Here is a 1,102-nt window from a genome sequence, read left to right as displayed (position 1 = left end):
GGCCACCCCGGCCGTCAGGAGGCGGCGAGATGCTCTCACGTTTTACACCTGTTTTGTGGCTTCCTAGGAAGAAGTTGCCAATGAGAACTGTAGATTTAAGGATGTTACTTTACCTGAACATCACACTCACCTGTTTTAATACTCAATGATCTTCAAGACCCCTTCCAACCTAAACCATTATATGATTCTATGATTGATCCTTTCTGGAAATACATTTACTGTTAACCAAACAGTGCTGCCAAAAGTGCTACCAGCAGTTTCAGAAACAAAAATTAATGATGTTCTCATTTTAACATCTTCCTCGCAGTGCATCCTTTTATTTATACTCTTTAGATTACAATCTTCCAAACTTTAATGAACGTACTCGAAATTTTAGTTGCAAGTGTGCCCTCTCCTGAAACAGGTTCTCCCAGACATACATGAATTGATGTCATGGAGAGAGGTCTTTTTCTGACCATATAATTTGCGACACCTTTAAAGACACGATACTAAAGATGTTGGCTCACTGCCAGTTGTCTTGGTTTGAAGTTCCTGTTCAACATATCAACGTTTCTTGTATGCCGATCAAGCCAAAGAAGACAAAAGTTCATACAAATCTGTAGGCAGATACAGAAAATCTGAATTGGGCTGGAGAATGTTCAGGTTTGTAGCCTAACACAAACTTTGCAGAGGCTTCATGCTGTTCACCAAGCTGTTAGAAAGGAAACTGGAGGAGAAGGAGCAAGAGCTACGTACTGTGAAATACAAGATGAAGTACTGGAGGGAACAATGCACGTTTGTAAAGCACTAATGCTGTATTTTCACACTTTGCTGAAGAAGCGTACCGTCATCCTGGTTAAACTTCCACAAAGTACCATTTTCAGTTTACCTCCTGTAGATTGCCTGTGTTTTCTAAGATTTTCCTCTTCTTGTGATGATACTCTGTAATGTGATGGCCATACCGTGCAATTCTAACTCAGAGAAAGCACTTTTTAATACCTTGGCCAGTAAGTTAGCCATAATATTCTTTTCTACATACACAGCATATTGTCACCTTAATATTAGAGTGCAAGATACTATCGCCTGATTTCTGATGTTTGCTGAGTAGCCAGTGCAATTAATA

At 39.7% G+C, this 1,102-nt stretch overlaps 1 protein-coding gene across 1 annotated transcript in view; it reads right to left on the bottom strand.

Annotated features, from left to right (window-relative positions):
* HOMER1 (homer homolog 1 (Drosophila)) overlaps positions 1-830 on the bottom strand; it is a 106,372-nt gene extending 105,542 nt beyond the window's left edge. The window contains exon 1 of the mRNA XM_009884293.1: positions 825-830. Coding sequence (XP_009882595.1) covers positions 825-830 — 6 coding nt within the window. The remainder of the gene's footprint in view (positions 1-824) is intronic.
* Positions 831-1,102: the final 272 nt, after the last annotated feature.

Source organism: Charadrius vociferus, unplaced genomic scaffold (genome assembly GCF_000708025.1).
Source record: "Charadrius vociferus isolate BGI_N301 unplaced genomic scaffold, ASM70802v2 scaffold183, whole genome shotgun sequence".
Lineage (NCBI taxonomy): Eukaryota > Metazoa > Chordata > Aves > Charadriiformes > Charadriidae > Charadrius > Charadrius vociferus.
The sequence above is the reverse complement of the archived record's forward strand: the minus strand, read 5'-3'. Positions and strand labels throughout refer to the sequence as shown.